The sequence below is a fragment of the Portunus trituberculatus genome, chromosome 38, assembly GCF_017591435.1.
Source record: "Portunus trituberculatus isolate SZX2019 chromosome 38, ASM1759143v1, whole genome shotgun sequence".
Classification (NCBI taxonomy): domain Eukaryota; kingdom Metazoa; phylum Arthropoda; class Malacostraca; order Decapoda; family Portunidae; genus Portunus; species Portunus trituberculatus.
In genome coordinates this window covers 20,917,486-20,937,485 of record NC_059292.1, presented here as the reverse complement: position 1 = coordinate 20,937,485, position 20,000 = coordinate 20,917,486, and the positions used below count along the sequence as shown (strand labels likewise).

The following is a 20,000-nucleotide window of genomic DNA, read 5'->3' as shown; positions in this document are numbered from 1 at the left end:
GGTCTCAGGCCTATCCGAAGATCGGAAATAATGAGCTCTGAGCTCGTTCCGTAGGGTAACGTCTGGCTGTCTCGTCAGAGACTGCAGCAGATCAAACAGTAAACACACACACACACACACACACCACACCACACCACACCACACACACAAATACATGATAACTCTCAAGGCAACGATTCTCAGTTTCAAACTATATAAACATAAATATCTTAAACAGGTCAGGAGATTTACGATTGAGAGAAAACTTGGGAAAACATTATGGAAGTGAACAAAAAAAAAAATAATAATAATAATAAAAAACACGAATTTTGACAACGATAGCATATTATAGGAACTGAATAAATCGAATCTTTATTATTTGTATCTGGTGGAAATTTCACAAGACAAGAGAAATGAAAGAGACTGAGGCAAAGCCGTAAACGTTAGGGAAATAAGTGACCATGAGTGTACAAGGTCGGAACTCTGAAGCCATCAGCATCTCACCCGCTGCAGCACCGCCTCGTCCAGGAAGGGTTGGCGGCTCAGGATGACTGCCGAGGCGCGCCGCAGCACCCACAGCGACTGACACTCGTACAGCACCGCGAAGTGAACCCCGTCTGTGTCCACCACCGTCACGTCCGCGGGCTTATCAATGAACACTGATGGAGGGAAGAATTCTTTTGTTTCCTTCAACTCCAAACAGCTTCATTTTCAGCTTTATCCTCCTTCCTCTCCCGAAACTTTAACACATGCCTTCTCTTCCTCTTAACGCCAGTGGCCTACCTCTTAGCATCAACTTCCTTTCTCTTAACTCAGGCTTTCCAACCTTCCAACACAAGCCCCTTCTTACTTTTAACTCCTCCATCCTTAACCCTAAGCTGTCTCTCCTCAAGCGTACTGTATAGGAGTAAGGCCAAGCGAAGCGTGGGTACCTGAGGGCCACCTGACTTTCATGAGCGCCGGGTTGTCTATGTTCTTGAAGGTGAAGACACCGGTGTTGGAGACGCTATGGTCCAGGCCAACCCTCCGGCCCACCAGCAGCTCCCTCACCTCGGTCCCCGTGAAACCGTCCAGCGTGCGCTGGAAGGTGATGGTCATGCAGCGGCTGCTGGTCTTGTACATCTCAATCACGTACCACAGGCCCTCCAGCTGCCGGGGAAGAGCTGGGATGTTAATGGTGATAATTATTACGATGCCTGATGGGGTTTGACATATTGTGGTGAAACTCCTTCAGCAGGAGCCCTAACTCCCTTACGGTTCTACCAGATGAGCCGCTTAGGGTGGCATGACACCATCCCTGTCACCAACATCTAAACTGTTAGACTGGGCAATATCCCAGTGATATGAAAGATGAGGCCAATGTAACCTTTGCCAAGGTTACATCCTCCTGCCCCACAGGATTCCTAGTTTATTTCGAGCAACCCTGCGGGAAAATGATCAGTGTTTTCTTTATAGTCAGCCTACAAAAGTCAACAATAATCTACTTACATATCTATTGGAGAACCAGTATGAACCCTACTTTTTTTTTTATCTAGCTTCACGGAACTCAAAACAGCCAACTCGTGTCCTATCCTGATGATCTTGGACAGGGAGCAGCGTCATAAAACACGGGCCTGTTACCTCGTCAGGGTGGAAGTAAGGGTCGCCGGACACACTGCTGCACCGCCCGAACTCAATGGCGTGGCCGCAGGAGAGTTTGGTCAGCGTTGCCAGGATGTTCATCACCACCACCTCCACTACCACAAGCGATACCTGCAATTATTACCATTATTCCTTCCCATTCCTTCGCATACATTCGTTAGCAGTGCCTGCTTCGGTATTACTCCTGTCTATGACTTAAACTACTTCAAGGTGGAGGTTTTCAGACACGTGTAACTCTGGATTTGCTTCGAGGTGAAGTATTCTTTTCGCGATCCGGTACCTTCACTGTTTTTTTTTTCTTCTTTCACTAGCTTTGTTGCCCTTAGCCAGACTCACACTATCATAAAAAGCCAGAAGTTACAAGTTCATAAGCACATTTCCAAAACAAAAGCACAAAAGAGAAACGTAAATTGTAAGAAGTGTCTTGTGAAACGTTACGTGAGCGATAAGTGAAGCGATACGATACGAAACTTTGCTGAATCGAAACTTTGAGGTGTCCCGTTTATAACACGTACACACACACACACACACACACACACACACTGGAAACTCGCACCTTCATCTTGCCACGAAAGGAAGAAGTGAACTGCTTGCCAGGAAAGAAGGCCTGGCCTATATACGTTCCAGGGAAGCGGCAGAGAGGGAGGCTGGCTGCTGGAAAACGCCCACCACCTCATGACGCACCAACATGACACTGCGGGAAGCCCTCTCACCCACCCACCCTTCTGCTAGCAAGCCAGCCTGCCTCGCGACGCCACGGGAATGGCGTTGTGGCGGGGAAGGCCGGGGTTGAGGACGGTCATCGTAAGGACGCCGACCAAGATAATGAAAGAAGTAAATTGTCTCTGCAGTGTTTATTGAGCAACGGTTGATTGTAACGGTGGCAATGTTGGACGTGAATTGGGCATATGGGTAAGAAAGTTTGCAGGAAAAACCAGTGTATAATTCCATTCTTACAAGAGGGAAGAAAATGTTGATTCATTAGTTGTAAATTTGTATTCGGTGAATACGTAGTGTTTTTCCTTTCATTGGTAAGGCAATGTAAAGTGACGGTAAATTTGTGGACATGCGATGAAAAAGGTGGCAGGAAAGTCCAGTAAATCCCTTATTTCGTGGAAGAAAGGCTGATTCAGGTGTGTTGAATATTTGTTCGGTGAACAACTAACGCTAACAGAGCAAGGTTTGGGGCATACGCTGCACCTGCGTGTAGTTCCAGGTCTGATTTCCACCTCAATAACCTTTTAACCTGTGGTGAGTGTCATTCTTCATTCGGAGACACAGCATGCTATAGATAACCAGGCGTCCGGTTTACCTTCCCTTAGTCTCTCCATTTATCGACCATTTGAAAGGACAGATCATATACTAAGAGACTAAGTGCGTGTGTTACTGGAAAAAAAAAATAATAATTGATTTTATCGTTACTGAAAGATAGAAGGAAGGAAGGATGAACAGATAATGGAGAGCATTATAGAAGAAAAAAAGTTTTATCGTTATTGAAAGAGAAAATCAACCTGAATGAAGAATGAAGGGCTAAGAGACCGCGTTACTTGAAAATCTGATGTTTTTGCTACTGAAACGGAGATGGTGCAGGCAAAGATGATCTAGTGAGTAAGATATGACTGCGCGAGTGACCCTTCCAGGATCTCCAAGGCCAATCAATAGCGCCGCGCCCTGTCTCGCCCCGCTAACAGGCGCCTGACCGTCAGGAGGGATTCCCTGCCGTGCGCTCCTGTTTACAAGTCTGCCAGTAAAATGATAGCATCCAGTGTACAGTGTGGGAGAATTTGTGCACCACATAAACTCACAATTACTGGGAGATGTGTCTATGAGGAGTGTCTAACAGGTGTTCTATGATGATTTGGGATACAAGAGTTACCGTGCCTGGAAAAAGCTATTGTTAAATGCACTACAGAAGAACCAAATTTTACATGAAATACCTAGAAGGGAAAGTGGAGCAGTGGAAAATCGTGCCATGGAGTGGTGAGAACTTTTACTGTCACTAGGAGTCTTTCATCAGAGCTGTGCTCCTTCGATCCTAAGTAAACCTATAAGTTTACTCACCACGCAGCATCATATGTGGTTTCCGATCGGATATTTATGATCAGAAATGAGGATGCAGCTGTGGAATATGGACATTTCAGACTTCAATCAAGCATCTGTGAACTATCTTTTACTAATTTATCTTCAAAACTTTGCATTAGCGTCCATAAACCCCTTAAGGAGATAGTAAAAAGGAAGGATGACATGAGTAAATAATGATGATTTCATTCTTATTTATTTATTTTTTTTCAGGTGGCGACAAAAATATTCGTGCATACTGTATATATATATATAAAAAAAAGCATAAATAGTCCAATAGATCGGGTGAATAAAAGGAAAGTAGGTTGTCTCTTTGTTTATCTCGACACAAGTAAGTTATTCATTGTCTACTGTGTGTGTGTGTGTGTGTGTGTGTGTGTGTGTGTGTGTAATTCACCTCGGTCGCTTACTGGTCACCCAGCCAGTCTTCCCCATTACGGAGCGAGCTCAGAGCTCAAAGACTCATCTTCGGGTAGGACTGAGACCACATCACACACAACACACACCGGGAAAGCGAGGCCACAACCCCTGAGTTACATCCCGTACCTATTTACTGCTAGGTGAACAGGGGCTACACATTAAGAGGCTTGCCCATTTGTCACGCCGCTTTCCGAGACTCAAACCCTGGCCTCTCAATTGTGAGTCGAGCGTGCTAACCATTACACTACGGCGCGGTGTGTGTGCGCACACGCACGCGCGCACACACACACACACACACACACACACACACACACACACACACACACACACACACACACAGTAATAGTTGTAGTAGTAGTAAAGTAGTAATAGTAATTGTAGTAAAAGTGTGTTGTTGTTGTTGTTGTTGTATCTAGCTGTTGTTGTTGCTGTTGTTTACTATTATCGTTGATATTGCTACTGTTGCTGTTGTTGTAGCTTTTGCTGTTGCTGATGGTGTTGTTGTTGTTGTTGTTGTTGTTGTTGGTGGTGGTGGTGGTGGTTGTGATGGTGGTTGTGGTGGTGGTGGTGGTGGTGGTGGTGCTGCTGCTGCTGTTGTTGTTGTTGTTGGTGGTGGCTGTGGTGGTGTTGTTGTTCATGTTCTTGTTCCTGTTGATTCTATTGTTGTTGTTATTGTTGTTGCTGCTGCTGTTGTTGTTGCTGCTTCAGTTGTTGTTGCTGCTTCTGTTGTTGTTGTTGTAAGGAAACTTTTGACGCTGACTAGTGATCTCTCTAAAATCTCTGATTTGGGCAGAGTAAACTCGGCATTGTTTAATGCCTCAAAAGCCAATTTCTCTATCCATCAACTCGACACAACTTTACACATAACTATCCCCATTTCTTTGATGATAACTTTTCCTCTCATCTATATTCAAAATCCTTTATATCTCCTTACTAATAACCAAAACTGTGAGTTTCGAATCTCATCTCTAGCTAAAATAGCATTACGTGTTCAAAGGCATCTCCGCCAGCTTTTTCCACCCTCAGCTGCTAACTCTGCACAGGGACCTTATCAGGTCATATATGGAGTATGCTTCACATGTGTGAGGGTGTTCCACTCAGACCGCTCTTTTGGACATTTGACCACTTTGGGAACTACCACCCTAGCGGACATTTTCAAAATTTTATGACTCGTGACACTCTTACGCAGCAGCAGCAACAACAACAGTAGCAGCAGCAACAGCAGGAACAACAACAATAACAACAACAACAGAAGCAGGAACAACCATATTAAATCTAAAAAGTAATTGGTAAGAAGTAATAATGACTTACAGTTCACATTGAGGAATGCGACTAACACCTGTGCGCACAAAGAGAATAAAATTTGTGGTAATTGATAAGAGACCAGGAAGCCATAACGAAAGAATTTTAATACATAGAAAAGTTCCTTTTTCCACTTTTTGTTTCATCGTCGAAAACCGTTGAGACCATGGAGACAAGTTTGATGACACGCAAGAAGAATATGAATGTAAGATAACCAGAAAATAATAGTAAGTAAAAAAAAAAAAAAATAAACGAATTAAAAGATAGATTACAAAGTTACAAAAGAAAGAAGTAAAATATATCGTTTCAGTTATTATCATCTTTTCATCTCTTAGAGATAAAATTATACGTTTGATTGTTTAAGAAATAGGTTAAGAGAGACGTCCTGGAAATAAAAGAAACTATTCAAATATAAAGCACAAATAGAAAGTAACCAGCAAGTGAGCAAGGAACGAGAAACAAACTAACATTAGCTAAAGATAAGCAAAAATTAGATAATGTTCACACACTTTGAAACTCCGAAAAGATATCTCGCACTCACACACACACACACACACACACACACACACACACACACACACACACACACACACACACACAGATAGATAGATAGAAATTACATAAAAGTTAAAAGAACAATTGACAAAACAATGTAAAACTCACTAAAAATCTAATCAAAGGTAAAAGAAACTAAAAGTACACACAGACCAGAACTAGCATAACATCACGCCAAATTTCAAAAACCTAAAAATTCTAAAAAGAAACATTAATAAAGAAAAGTAACTTTGCGGTCCACAAAAAATTATGAAAATCTTCAAATTCCAACATTAAAACAGACTACTACATGTATACATTAAAAGTATAAACCATCCAAACAACACTAAATGACAGCCACTGCTACAGCAAAAGAGAAATCTAATCCATTATTACTATTCCAGAAACCTAAAAACACTCCTACTCATTACTAAGGATTTAAGAATATCATGAACAATTTTGCAAACGACATCGTGTGTGTACTTGCCACTGAACAGTTCCTCAACCTGAGTTAAACCTACACTTTGCCTAATACCTCTCGTAACGGGACAGTTTTGCGTGTCATCAAACTTGTCTCCATGGTCTCAACGGTTTTCGACGATGAAACAAAAAGTGGAAAAAGGAACTTTTCTATGTATTAAAATTCTTTCGTTATGGCTTCCTGGTCTCTTATCAATTACCACAAATTTTATTCTCTTTGTGCGCACAGGTGTTAGTCGCATTCCTCAATGTGAACTGTAAGTCATTATTACTTACCAATTACTTTTAGATTTAATATGGTTGTTCCTGCTTCTGTTGTTGTTGTTATTGTTGTTGTTCCTGCTGTTGCTGCTGCTACTGTTGTTGTTGCTGCTGCTGCGTAAGAGTGTCACGAGTCATAAAATTTTGAAAATGTCCGCTAGGTGGTAGTTCCCAAAGTGGTCAAATGTCCAAAAGAGCGGTCTGAGTGGAACACCCTCACATGTGAAGCATACTCCATATATGACCTGATAAGGTCCCTGTGCAGAGTTAGCAGCTGAGGGTGGAAAAAGCTGGCGGAGATGCCTTTGAACACGTAATGCTATTTTAGCTAGAGATGAGATTCGAAACTCACAATTTTGGTTATTAGTAAGGAGATATAAAGGATTTTGAATATAGATGAGAGGAAAAGTTATCATCAAAGAAATGGGGATAGTTATGTGTAAAGTTGTGTCGAGTTGATGGATAGAGAAATTGGCTTTTGAGGCATTAAACAATGCCGAGTTTACTCTGCCCAAATCAGAGATTTTAGAGAGATCACTAGTCAGGCGTCAAAAGTTTCCTTACAACAACAACAACTGAAGCAGCAACAACAACAGCAGCAGAAGCAACAATAACAACAGCAGCAATAATAAAAGCAGCAACAACAACAGCAACAGAAACAACAAAAACAATAACAACAGCAGCAATAGTAACAACAGTAGAATCAACAGCAACAAGAACATGAACAACAACAACAATAACACCACCACCACCACAACCACAACCACCACCACCAACAACAACAACAGCAGCAGCACCAACAGCAGCAGCAACAACAACAATAACAACAGCAACAACATCAGCAACAGCAACAGTAGCAATATCAACGATAATAGGAAACAATAGCAACAACAACAGCTACAGATACAACAACAATAACAACAACAACAACACGCTTTACTACTACTACTACTACTACTACTACTACTACTACTACTACTACTACTACTACTACTTTAGGGAGGCGGTGGCGTAGTGGATAAGGTGGTGAGCGTGGGATCGGGCAGACGTCCATGCGTAGGTTCGAATCCCACCACGTACAGCCTTAAACACTTTGCCATTTGTCGAGTGGTTTAAAGTTACCTACATGTCACCATGATACCCTGGTTCTAGATGGTTACACCCAAGATGAGCATGAGCTTCGGGGGTGATATGGGTACCACTATAAATAAAATTGCCTGCGCCACTAATGGGCGGAAGCTTATCAGCGCTTCCAATACACTCTTCAAGTGTGCCTACAAGCGCTAAAGGCCTTAGCGTAAAAACAAAAAAAAAAAAACATCTACTACTACTACTATTGCCACCGCTACTACTACTACCGCCACCACCACCATTACCACCACCACCACTACTACTACTACTAGTACTACTACTACTATCACTGCCACCTCTACTACTACTACCACCACTGCTATCTACTACTACTACTACTACTACTACTACTACTACGAGCACCACCACCACCATCTACCGCTACTACCATTGCCACCTCTACTACTACGTACTACTACTACTACTACTGCCACTGTCAGCTCCAATTATACTACCAGCACTACCACCACCTCTATTACCGCTACTACTCCTACTACTATTTTTACTACCACAACCACTGCCACTATTACTCACCACCACCACCCCGAAAAACGAAACAACTGGGTCAAAACAAGTGTTATAAAACAGCTGGTGCGTGGCACGCTAAGCTAGGGGGGCGGAGTTTGAAGCGCGGGAGGTTGTGGGTGGCGAGAGCCACAGGACCTGAAGTAGAGCAATCAGTCAGTGAACGTCTAGTTGCTTGAGGAACTGCAGTCGCGGTAAAAGTGGTAGCAGCAGCAGCAGCAACAGCAGCAGTAGGTGGGTGTAATATCCCTATTTTGAACTATTTGCTCTCTCAAGACGATTATTTTCAAATGCCACAAAGATAATTAGCTAGGTTCTTCAAGTCTGCTTCTCCTTTTAGCAATGTTAAAAACTTGTTAATCTGTCTCTAGAATCGTAAAGAATTCCATAGTTAAAAACTATAGCTTTATGAAAGCAGAGGAAGGAGATTGGTACTGAAAGAATAAGAATAAAAAGACATAAGTGTTATCGCCAGAGAGAGAGAGAGAGAGAGAGAGAGAGAGAGGGGGGGGGGAGAGAAGTAGAGCGAGAGAGAGAGAGGGATAGAGGGAGCGATGGAAGTTGTTTACACGATAGGAAGTGCTGAGTCCCGTCTCATAGATAGAGAATTCCTGGGTCAGCGGATGAGGTCAGAGGGTGAGTTCACTACCTCATGCCAGCCACACCAAGGAGCAGTCCTGAACAAGCTATCGCAGAGTACACGTTAACATCGTCATCTCCTTGTAACGTGCCGTAGACCCGAACACGTAAGTTCATTGTCCTTCAGACGTATGCTTATTTACCCCACACGCTATTCTATGAGTGTACTTATCGTATTTAGTGTCGCATAATGTATTTAGTCTCACAAACGTAGCATATATGTACTTATATCACAGCCGTTCTCATTTGGTGGGAATGTGGGTGTAATATAAGGATTCGATCCGTCGAGGAGTCCTAATTATTTCACCTGCATCCTTGCCAAAGGGAAACGCGCTTATTATATATATATATATTTTTTTTTTTGTATTTTATCGTAGTGCCTTTGTCAACAGGTTTTGACCGAAAAATATATATATTATCGTGTCAACGTGATGGTCTCACTGTCCTGCAACCACCTTGATGGGCGGTAACAATAAGAGAAGGTTTAGGACGGAGGAAGTAATGCACATTGTTGGAGCGAGTTGGAAAAGATTGGTTCATTACGGCGACTGATAACTCTCTGACTGATATATTTAGTACACATTGGCACACACTGAGACATCTTTATGTTTTACAGACATACCCAATCTGTGAACTAGAAACTGCAAAATGTTTTCTTTTCTTCGTTGACTTTTTTGTAGATACTTATAAAAACTTCTCGTATTGCGTCTGGCACTGTTGATTGTTTCGTGTCGCAGTGATAGGACTAAGAGAATCAGCTGAAAGAAGAAAAAGAGCAATGGAAACGCAGAGTGAGAATAGGATCTGATGAAGGAAGAAAATTAAGAGAAATAAAAATAAAACAAGAGAAGGAGAGAAAAAGATGAAAAAAAAAATGTATATGTTAAAGAAGAGATAAGAAAGGAAGATATGACGTAATAATTGTGGGACAGTTACGTCTGGCAGACTAGTCTACCGTACGATCAGTTAGGCGAGCGCCAGGCAGCGTAGCGTGTTACCGCTCAAGGTTAAAATATAGTACTAAGACTACCGCTTGTATTTTCCCCTATTGTAGTTGTATTTTGGAGTGTATCTGCTTAACAGATTAAGAACCTTGTTTGGACATCTCATCTGTTGTTTATGTGTCCCTGTACACACATCTCTGCTACCCACGTGCCACAGACGGCTGGACAACACAAAGAACATGGCGCAGTAAGACTACAACTAGCAAGACTACTACCAGCACTATAGGTGTGTCCAGTGGCAGTGTTTTGTGGCATAATACTGTGATATAGGGCTATATTGTGTAGTGTTAAGGGAAAAACGAAATTGCGGAGAGAGGCGTTAACATCGACGGGAAAAAACGGGCGCGTGCTGTACTCTGCACCTTGGCTGGGGGCACACTGTGACGTGCCACCAGGGTTGCCAGGTGGTTCCAACATTTTGCGGCATTAATTTGGGTTAATTTTGGCATTTTTTGGCAACACTAATGCCCAAGTTGGCAAACATTTTGGCAATAAATTATATATATATATATATATATATATATATATATATATATATATATATATATATATATATAGAGAGAGAGAGAGAGAGAGAGAGAGAGAGAGAGAGAGAGAGAGAGAGAGAGAGAGAGAGAGAGAGAGTTACATTACAATGGAAGAATATTCTTCTACTTCATCTCTATGAAAACGAAGAATTTTTATCAATGTAAAACCAATAAATTGGAAATAAGTAACTACATACCAGTCTTAAAAAGTAAGGGATAAAGTCTAGACATGTGTCCAGACACCTTTTTTGAAAATTATTAAGTCATAGGCAGGAGGAACAAAACTAAATAATTTCTTATTCCAGGAATTAGGCAATTCTCCATCAATGTGAAACCTTTTACCATCTTCATCCACATCAAAACTAGGTTAATCATACATATACTAACATAAAAAAAAATCTGTATAAATAAAGTTTAATTCCTTCCAGTATCCAGCCAAATTTATCTGACATCTTATCTCAAAAGACAATGGAACAAAAAATAAACTAAAATATATATTAGAAAATAAAAGCTGTATTCCTTCTAATATCCAGAAAACATACAATATAATTGCTGCATAAGACACTGGAACAAAATTGACTCATATTATTTGGTAGGTATTTCAACAAAAATATATTATATAAATCAAATAAAGCTTGATTCTTTCCATTATGTAGCAAAATTTATAAAAACATTTCATAAGACACTTAACTAAAATGTATTATAGAAATATCCTCTTTGTGTGCTTTACATACTCAGTCACCTTTAGAGCATGAAATTATCATCATCCATATCAAGATGGTCAAGTATCCCTTCTACCTGTTCTTCTAGCCATAGAAGTGCATATTATACAGAAACAGAGGAAGTAGTAGTTGTAAAGATTTACCGATTTTTTAAGTTATACTACATATACTGTAGCAAGACATGGCTGGTCCCCATGGATGGGGATTAAAATAGCTGAGAAGTTGCATGTAGGACTGAGCCCTGTTGACGGGTCATACATATAGAATTAGCAGCATGTGTTGTAGCAGTGTATGTAGTGTTTAATGCATGTATTAAATTAGAATGTAATGACGAGGTCACTCTGTGACTGACAAGGGATAACCTCGATGGGTCCTAGTGCCCCTTTGTTATCCTTAATTATATGTTATGTTATGTTAACAATCTTGGGCGCTTGTGGGGAACCAAAAGAACCTCTAACTTACGCTTATGCAAGTCCATCCATGGCTTCTTAGTTCCCTTGGGCATGATGATAAATTTATAAGCCAAGGAATAGCATAGCCGTGGCTCCAAAGCCTGCTGGTAGCCCGCCAGACGAGTGTTTTTGTTTACAGTGCCGTGAAGTTCTTAAATATCACTATAGAAAACGGCAATTTTTTTAACCCAGGCTATTTAATTTACCATCTTGGATAAGAGTGAAATAAAAATCTCCACCGATTCCATGAGGGGGGGGGGGTAAAAAAAACTATGCAGATTTGATAGGAAATTATAAACATTTCTCAAAATATGGCATTTTTATGGCAAAACTACAAAAATGCCATAAGAATTTGGCAGTTTTTTAAGAGATAGCCATTTTATGGCACAGTTTGCCAAATTTGGCACCACCTGGCAACCCTGCGTGCCACACGCACCGCGCCACTCTCCTGCCTCGTATCCGCCTCAAGCAGAACGCATCGTCTTTTCCCGTCTACATACACTTCACAAGCACTTATATTGCCACACTGCCTCTGCCATTGTCTCTTTCTACCATGCCGTAATCCCTATTCGAGTCGTTGAGACGTAGATTGGCTAAGAGACACACACAGTCATGGGTAAGGGACGTAAACCCATGGAAGACGCCTCACGGCCCTCCCCACCCACGGCAGCATCACCCCCACCGCAGCCATCTCATGCGACCCCAGGCGCGGCAAGTTCAAACGACGTGAGTTTGCCTCCCACTACGGACCTCGCCACCCTTCTTCAGTGGATCACGGTCAGGAACGAATGCCGACGGGAGGATGAAGGTGCGAGAGAGGAACGTCGTCACGAGGAAGAAACCGCGAGGGAGGACAGACGTCGGGCAGACGAAGCCAGACGTTTTGACACCTTCCTCACACGAATTGCCTTGCCACAACAAAGTGCAGCCACTCCACCACGCACGACTGAGAGCTCAGACGATGAGGCGTCAACGCCGTCCACAACGATGGACGGACTATGCTACGATGGTGGACTTGGTGAGGTTGCCCCAGCCAAAGCAACTTATTAAGCTGAGGGCGTGTCTGTCACTCCAAATGCAACGAGAACTCTAGTACACGCTACAGGTGCCCCCAGACTCATCAACTCCAGTGGAACTCCTTGACAAGCTACAGGAGCATGTCAAAGGACAGAACAACGAAGCTCTACGCAGGCATGCATTTTCTAGCTGCAAACAAGCCGAGAACGAGACGTTTGACGACTTCTTCGTTAGGTTGAAGAGTGCATCAAAAGAAATTGACGTCTGCAAAGTTCACGCTCGCGAATGCGAAGAGGTGTGGATTAAACACGGAATCCTCATGGGTGTAAATGACGAAGAGCTGACGCAAAAACTCATCGCTGTGCCTGCCACTTGTTCACTTCAAGAGATGTTGACAGAGTGTAGGTCTCAGGAGGCCACCAGATCCGCCACCTCCGCGCTACGAGCCCCACCTGCCATGCAAGCAGTCTCACGGTACAAGAAGGACAAAAGGCAGCACGAACGCAGAAGACTGACGCCTCTCCTGTTTCGTCTTCAACTCACCAAACGGGCAACGACCACAAGAAGCAGCACGGCTCCCAGTCAAATCCGTCTGTAACATGTGTTTGTCGTGGTTGTGGACGCAAGGGACACTATGCACACACGGACAAGTGCCCTGCCCGAGCTGCCAAATGTGGGACCTGCTCTCGGTATGGCCACTATGATCGCTTCTGCAGCATGTCTACGACTTCTACGAAAACTGACAAGAACAAGCGGTCTACACTCAACGTAGTACGAACACAGCCATCACCTGAACCCCGGTGCAACCCTACGCAGCACGACAGCCACATACGAAGAACGTCTGCCAAACGTCCAAACGCACAACCGTCTCCAACCATCTGTATCGCTGTCACCCACAGCGGTAAATCTGGCTTTCTCGATGCCATACCCGACACGGGTGCAGAGACGACCGTGATAGGCCTGCAGCACCTTACAGGCTTAGGCCTCACCAAACGAGACCTAGTACCACCCTCCAAAGTGTCCTACTACAACGCAGACGGTTCCAAAATGAAGGCCACATTGGGTTCATTCTACGCTGAAATCACCTACGGTCCTGTTTCCTGTCATGGATGGATTGATGTGCACAGTTCTTTATCTGCACCACTCCTGTCTTGGGAGCTCTGCCGAGATCTGAGGATTGTGCCGAAGGATTTCCCAAGCAAATACGTGCCCGGCACACCACCACCAGTGGACATGAGAGGACACACACGAAGCCTAGTGCCACCAAACGGAGCTGCCACGAGGCTGTCACTCTCGACCCACCCTGTCTTCTGCTACACCACTCCCGTCCTTCAACTCACCTTCAGAGGCTAAACGTTACTTCCTTGAAGAGTACAAGGACGTGCTCGTGGACAAAGAAGAACTCAGGAGTGCACGACTCAAGACCTTGGCTGGACCACCGATGCGAATCCACCTACGGGACGACGCTCAGCCGTTCGCCATCCACACCCAAAGATTGATTCCCCTCGCCTTCAGGGATGCTGTCAAGGCAGAGCTTGACTCCATGATGGCACAGGGTGTTATCACTCCAGCTGGCGACGAACCATCTCCCTGGTGCCACCCGATGGTCGTCGTAGCAAAACCAAATGGAGGCATTCGCATTACTACCGACCTTCTTAAGCTCAACAACCAAGTATCTCGACCAGCCCACCCTTCACCCACTCCATTCGCTGCCATACGAAGAGTGGACGCCAAGGCACGATACTTCATAACGATTGATGCATTGTGCGGGTACTGGCAGATCAAGCTTGCTGAAGAGGATCGGGCCTTGACAACTTTCATCACGCCATATGGTCGCTTCCAATACTGCCGCTACAGGTGATGCCTTCTGTCTACGCGGCGACATGGCACTCCAAGGCGTCCAAAACTGTGTTAAGGTAGTGGATGACATCTTCCTCTACGATGAGGACTATCTTACACACCTCAACTGTGTCAGGTTCTGTCTAGGTGCAGAGATAATGGCATCACCCTCAACGCTGCCAAATTTACCTACAGTATCGTTCTGTAGTTACCGGCTCTCAGAACAAGCCATCACAGCGGATCCGGAGAAAGTCAGTGCCATAGCAGACTTCACGACGCCTGTTAACCTGACCGACTTACGCTCTTTCATGGGCCTAGTCAATCAACTGGCTGATTTCTCCCCTGTCATTTCCACTGCTGCTGCACCTTTACGCCCTCTGATGAGCACAAAGAGGACCTTCATATGGACTGTTGATCACAACCAGGCCTTCAGCAACGTAAAGAAAGCCCTATCCAGTCCCCCAGTCCTCGCTACGTTCGACCTGGCCCTACCCACTGTCCTGCAGACAGACGCCTCTCGCCTCTTCGGGGTGGGATACATCCTCCTGCAGGATCACGGCGGTGGAAAGTTCCGGCCGGAAAGTGTGGCTCGCGCTTCCTCATAGACGCCTAGACGCGCTATGCCACCATCGAGCTTGAACTAGTGGCTGTGGTATGGGCAATGACAAGATGCAAGTTCTACCTAGCAGGCCTACAGAACTTCGCCCACTTGTACCTATTTTGAACAATTACACGCTAGATGCCATAGAAAACCCACGACTTCAGAGGCTGAAGGAGAAGATCTCAGCGTTTGTCTTCACTGCAGTATGGCGTGCCGGGAAGGACCTCTGCATCCCTGATGCCCTTTCCCGTGCCCAAATAACCCATCCAATTCCAGAAGACAGCCTGCTAGACACCGAGACTCACCAATCCATAAGATGACTGGTCACGCAACCTGCCACGGACTCCCTTGCTAATCCTCACCAGAATGACGACATGGTCCTAGAAGAGCTACAGACAGCAGCGTGCCGACCCTCCTACGTACAGCTCGTGGAAAATGTGAAGAAGGGATTCCCCAACGACCGCTACACTCTTCACAATGCACTACGCCCGTACTGGAAAATACGAGACGAACTCTATTGCGATGGAGATATTATCCTGTACGGCGCACGGGTGGTTGTCCCTGCTGCTCTACGACGACGCACCCTGGCCCGCCTACATGACAGCCATCGTGGGGCAGAGGCCACGAAGCGTCGGGCACGACAGGCTGTCTACTGGCCTGGGATCGACGCTGACATCGTCAACACGGTTAGGGCCTGCGAACCATGCCAAGTCATGCAGCCCAGCCAACAGCAGGAACCACTCCTATCAGACGACAAACCCACCAGGCCCTTTGAGTTAAAGTCAGCCAACTACTTCAGTGCATCTGGGAAGCACTTCCTGGTTGTCGCTGACCGTCTCTCTGGTTGGCCCGTGGTGGTTTCCTTTGGCACAGACACGAAATCTGCTGCCACCATACGTCACTTCCGGCACCTCTTCAGGGACCTGGGAGTACCAGTACGCCTCCGCACGGATGGAGGACCCCAGTTCACCAGTCGAGAGCTCGCTGACTTCTTGGAGCGATGGGGAATACGCCACATTGTGTCAACGCCTCACTATCCACAGTCCAATGGCCACGCAGAAGCTGCCGTCTAGGCAGTGAAACACCTCATCCTGAAAGTGGCTCCATCTGGAAACATCGACTGTGAGGCGTTTGACAGGGGACTGTTGGAGTTACGTAACACTCCCACCCACACAGGACGCTCCCTAGCCCAGACACTCTACGGCCACCCGCTTTGCTCGTGTCTCCCTGCCCACGCTAGTTCTTTTGCGAAGGTATGGCAGGCCAGAGCAGAGAGCTGCGACCGTCGCGCCGCCAAACGTGCCCAGGACGTCGAAGCACGGTACAACGACCGTGCTCACCCTCTTCCACCTCTCAAGATTGGATCCCTCGTCCGTATCCAGAACGCTACTACGAAGCGATGGGATACAGTGGGTACTGTGATGGGCGTCGGACGATCGCGGGACTACCAGGTGAGGATGCCCAGTGGCCGAGTATGGTGGAGGAACCGACGCTTCCTCCGTCCTGTCCCATCCCCAGCTCCAGACTCGCCAGCTGCACAAGAGCACCGCAATAGTGAAACACCTACACCCCACCCGCCCAGCCCTCGTCGCTCTGAACGACTCAAGGCTAAGTGAGACGCTCAAGAACTCTGACGCCTATGAGCATGAGGGGGAGGGGAAGGTGTGGGACAGTTACGTCTGGCAGACTAGCCTACCGTACGATCAGTTAGGCGAGCGCCAGGCAGCGTGTGGACAGCTGCCGTACGGACTATCTGCGTAGCGTGGTACCACTTGTATTTTCCCTTATTGTAGTCGTATTTTGGAGTGTATCTGCTTAACAGAATAAGAACCTTGTTTGGACATCTCATCTGTTGTTTATGTGTCCCTTTACACACATCCCTGCTACCCACGTGCCACAGACGGCTGGACGAGGGTCTACAGCAGGACAACAGCAAAGAACAATAATTAATACCTTCTTTTCCTCCTCGTCCTCCCCCTCCTCCTCCTCCTCCAACACATACGATCGGCTCTCGATTTAACGGACTCAGATTGAAAGGATTTCGGAAATAACGGCACACAAAATCTCAACGGACAAATACCGAGAAAAGGACATTTTGACCGTTGCTTGGTATATATATATATATATATATATATATATATATATATATATATATATATATATATATATATATATATATATAATATACGTAAACACAGACGTTGTATGGAGAGACAAGCGCGGAGTGAAGGGAGGGCTGCTCCACCACACATTTCGTAAGCCTCTATAAAAGGCTCCCTTCAAGTATGAACATTTCTTTTTTATTTTATGATATACATAGTAGCATTCATATTATTATTTTTTTTCAAATCTGTTTGAATAAGATTTTGTGTTTATTGTTTTTTTTTTTTTTTAGGATTTCGACGTTTCTAAAGCCAGTGCCACGTTCGCAGGATGACTGAAAACACAGCGCTGACAAATACGCGGTGTCCTGAAGTCTCTGAGATGGGGTAGGCGTGAGTCCATTGTTGTTGTTTGGTGGTGATGTTTGTGGTGCTGATTGTGGAGGTAGTGGTGGTGGTGGGGATGTTGGATTGGGAGTGGTGGGAGCTGATATTTGTGGGAAATGATGAGGTAGTGAAGGGTGGCTGTGATGGTAGTGATGAGGCAGTGTTGATTGATGTTGTTGATAGTGATGAGCAGCAGTGATGGTAGTGATAAGTAAATGGATAGATACCTTTAGCCTTGAGTGAGTGAGTAAGCGAGTGAGCGAGTGACACGATTCCATTAATTATCTTAAGGTGATGGTGGTGGTCACTTGCAGATCGGCAGGTGGAGAAGTAGTGACAGCTAAAGCAGAGCCGCCGTTGAAAAGAAACACAGACTTGATCTACTCCGTGGAGGACGTGCCGCCATGGTACCTGTCCCTGTTGCTCGGCTTCCAGGTGTGTGTGTGAGGGGGGATGTATGTTACTACTACTACTACTACTACTACTACTACTACTACTACTAATGCTTCGTGATGTGTGATATTGATGATGATGACAGTAATAATAATAATAATAACAATAATAATAGAAATAATAATAATAATAATAATGCATTCAGACTAGTTTGAATGGAGGTCCGTCCCAATAAAATAAAGAAAAAGCGAAACAGTTCGGGATTAAACTCGCCTCATTATAACTGCATTCTCTCTCTCTCTCTCTCTCTCTCTCTCTCTCTCTCTCTCTCTGGCCTTCATCACAACAACAGTGATATTAGTAAAGATAATCACAGCAATAATAATTAGAAAATTAGCATGAATGTTGATAAACTCTGAAAGAATAAAGTTTAAATATGCGATCACCTCATTTTGGACTCCCTGGAAGATGTAAATGACTCCTCAACAGCATTCTATACCGATCTATCAATAGTCTGTCTAACACTTTAAGCTCTCCTTCGATTCGTTGCTAACAACCTGACGCTCTGTTGACTCTGTTCGAATACTGCGCGATTCCTAAGTTCTTTTCGGGATATTGACAGCATTACGTCACCATGGCAAGCGCTACGCTCTCCGTCCCGATCCTGGTGGCGTCCTTTCTGTGCCTGGAGGAGGATGATCCGGCCCGCGGTGCCCTCGTTTGCACTGTTTTGGTTCAGTCTGGCATCGTCACCCTTGCACAGACAACCTTCGGCATCAGGTAAGTACTAGACTTTTTTGTGTCATGTACCTAGTCGGGAAGCCTTCATGTATCATTATCTTGTTATTTTCTTTCGTCTTATGCGTTTTTTGGTGTTTTTATCAGGTCTTCCCTTTGGGTATCTTTCAGTGTTAGGGGAAAATTCAGTTGTCTTTCTCAACGGAGTCTTGTCTCTCTTGTAGCGGGGCGAGCACATGCATGGACGCACGCTTATATATATATATATATATATATATATATATATATATATATATATATATATATATATATATATATATATATATATATATATATTGTGAGGGGCACCACCTTATTTCCATTTTATGTCTTATTATTTCGTGTCGTATGGCGACGCCCAGCGCGGGCCTCAGGCTGTTCTGCAGTGCGGCCACCCTCCCCTTCTTGTTCCAGCCGTCTCGCTAGGCCTGGCAGAAAACGCCAGTAACCAGCCAGTCTTTAGCGGAGGTAAACACGCGCGCTCTTGGCTCCTGGCACAGTAGTAATTCATTATCACTCAGTGCCACAGAGTCCAGGTTATCCTCATGGCATGAGCGTATATGAACACTATGATATGATATCCATTATAACAGGCAATAGAGGAGTGGAAACAAATTTTCTTACCTTGACTAAAGATGTAAATCCTCGTCCCCTCTTGTGTTTTCCTGTGGAGTCCACTTTCGGCTCATTTTAGATAGAAGATTTTATAAAAAAAAGCCAAGAGCACAAGCAGGTGTTTTACTGTCCTTAGGGCAAACTGTCTGCATAATCTGATCCTTCACCGTAATTATAACACAAACGTGGTTTTACTTTTATCAGTTTCACGACACCCACGCTACAAAATCCTGAAGGTAATCCGTAGGGGTACAACCCACGCCAGACTGACAGACACTGACGAACCAGTCGAGTCTGAGACGCGGCGCCTGTATTCTGACGAGTATGGTACGTGTAGGATACTAGTAGTCAGGTCCGACTCCGTACGGTTTGGCTCAGCAGAGGTGTCCGAATCTCAAACCCAACGACTTCAGTCGACAATATAGTATATTTATAATTTACACTGACGAAAATATGTAATGTTATTTACATAAATATTGTTTTTTTTTATTATTATCACAATATATGCGTATTTTATTTAATTAAATATCTCATACAGGAGGAAATGGGAAACAGTCAGTCAGTCAGTTGGGA

The 20,000-nt window shown here is 44.5% G+C and overlaps 2 protein-coding genes and 1 pseudogene across 7 annotated transcripts in view; 2 read left to right on the top strand and 1 right to left on the bottom strand.

Moving 5' to 3' along the window:
* Positions 1-20,000, top strand: part of LOC123515090 (solute carrier family 23 member 2-like) — a 47,051-nt gene that overhangs the window by 4,872 nt on the left and 22,179 nt on the right. Inside the window, exons 1-4 of one of the 2 annotated variants that reach the window (XM_045273516.1) lie at positions 8,495-8,586; positions 17,549-17,642; positions 17,957-18,077; positions 18,658-18,815. In XM_045273516.1, coding sequence (XP_045129451.1) covers positions 17,587-17,642; positions 17,957-18,077; positions 18,658-18,815 — 335 coding nt within the window. In that variant the 5' untranslated portion in view covers positions 8,495-8,586; positions 17,549-17,586. Of the gene's footprint in view, positions 1-8,494; positions 8,587-17,548; positions 17,643-17,956; positions 18,078-18,657; positions 18,816-20,000 lie in introns of those variants that run through there. The other variant, XM_045273515.1, reaches the window with a different exon arrangement.
* The window catches only part of LOC123515091 (apolipoprotein D-like), a 25,324-nt gene that overhangs the window by 4,749 nt on the left and 575 nt on the right, over positions 1-20,000 (bottom strand). Inside the window, exons 1-4 of one of the 5 annotated variants that reach the window (XM_045273520.1) lie at positions 19,437-20,000; positions 1,600-1,731; positions 912-1,128; positions 484-638 (exon numbers count right to left, since the gene is read on the bottom strand). The exon at positions 19,437-20,000 is cut by the window's right edge and continues 163 nt beyond it. In XM_045273520.1, coding sequence (XP_045129455.1) covers positions 484-638; positions 912-1,128; positions 1,600-1,701 — 474 coding nt within the window. In that variant the 5' untranslated portion in view covers positions 1,702-1,731; positions 19,437-20,000. Of the gene's footprint in view, positions 1-483; positions 1,129-1,599; positions 1,732-2,176; positions 2,317-17,869; positions 18,069-19,436 lie in introns of those variants that run through there. The other 4 variants (XM_045273518.1, XM_045273519.1, XM_045273517.1 and 1 more) reach the window with 4 other exon arrangements.
* Positions 15,576-16,897, top strand: LOC123515092 (annotated as a pseudogene).